General features: G+C 36.8%; 1 protein-coding gene across 1 annotated transcript in view; it reads left to right on the plus strand.

Moving 5' to 3' along the window:
* The window catches only part of LOC119581807 (AMP deaminase 2-like), a gene marked incomplete in the record, with an annotated part of 169,661 nt that overhangs the window by 84,866 nt on the left and 83,473 nt on the right, over positions 1-1,322 (plus strand). The window contains 1 exon segment of the mRNA XM_037929940.1: positions 43-107. Within this exon segment, the coding sequence (XP_037785868.1) occupies positions 43-107 (65 nt within the window).

Consider the following 1,322-nt stretch of genomic DNA (forward strand, 5'->3'; position numbering starts at 1 on the left):
GTAACACTACAACAGTATGCTGAATTTGTTTTATCTTGACAGGTTCCCGTGGAGGACATCACTAAATCATCCAAACTGCTGATTGAAGCCTTAAGACTCCGAGAAAAGTAAGTCCTTTAAAATTGGTGTGTTGCAGGCATAACGATCCGGTATGTTGGTAGCATGGCCTGAATTACGGCTGTGTTTCCCTCTGTAAATGGCTGTAAATTAGATATTTTATTGAGTTGGTTGGTTTGCTTCTCTTGTGATAAACATATTCTTTACAGCAAGATTAGGCTGTAGTCTTTTGGCCAAGGGATAAATTTTAGAAGTCTCTGATATTTACGCTTCCAATGTGTCTTTAAATACAAGAATTAACTTCTATCACTTCCTTTCTCTCTAAACTGGGCCACCGTTATCCATAATACATTGTTAAACTTCTTGAAACTAGGTCCACAAGGGCATCCGGATTTTCATATTGATTGAGATTTTAATTAAAGTATTAGTGTTCTAGACCGCTACTGCATGCTCATTCCCATTTCATGGTCATTGCTGCTTCCTGTTTATTTATTACAATCAAAAGTATTGTACATAAATCTTAGAAATACAAAACATAAGTAAACACAAGTGTTAAGAGTCAGCCAATTAAAATAAAAGAAATTTAGACATTAAGAGTACTCCATGGTCTTTCTTTCGTGAGATCAAACGCACTGTAGTTTATCATCTGTTCATTTATGTAAAAAGGTTAACTTTATAGTTCTCATTGCAAAGAATTGTCATATATTGGTGTTCTTTAAACTATATCCAGAGTTTCCATTTTGTAGTCTAGTGGATTTCCATGACTTTTCACTTGAGAAACATCTGGGCACTGGTGTCCTGTAAGCCGGCGAGTCAGACCAGGAATTATTTTGTGCTCAAGAGCTACACCAGCTTGAAGATCTCGAGTGCGAGCCAGCAGTATTGTAACTGATGAATTACAGGCACATTTCCCGTGTCTGCAGGTTAAGATCTTGGCATTTTATTTCCTTACCGTATATGCTTCTCGGAAGGTCTGGAAAATCAAATGAATAAGAATTAAATGTTTTTGAGATCAAATAATATTGTGGGCGGAGCAATCGCTTCACTCCCTTGTCTCTTTAAGGGATAAAATGCTGATAAAGTACACCGCAGCTTTGCCTAGGATCTCCTTAATCTAAGTAGGGGTTAGAGTCGCAACAGTATATGCATAGCTCTATTCTTTCTGTTTAGTAAAATCGGTGTCATACAGTCGTTTCTTACGGAAATATGTAACAAACTGTTTTACAAAAGGTGCTACTCTAAATTCACTCTTTCTCACTTCAACT

This window comes from Penaeus monodon, chromosome 15 (genome assembly GCF_015228065.2).
Source record: "Penaeus monodon isolate SGIC_2016 chromosome 15, NSTDA_Pmon_1, whole genome shotgun sequence".
Lineage (NCBI taxonomy): Eukaryota > Metazoa > Arthropoda > Malacostraca > Decapoda > Penaeidae > Penaeus > Penaeus monodon.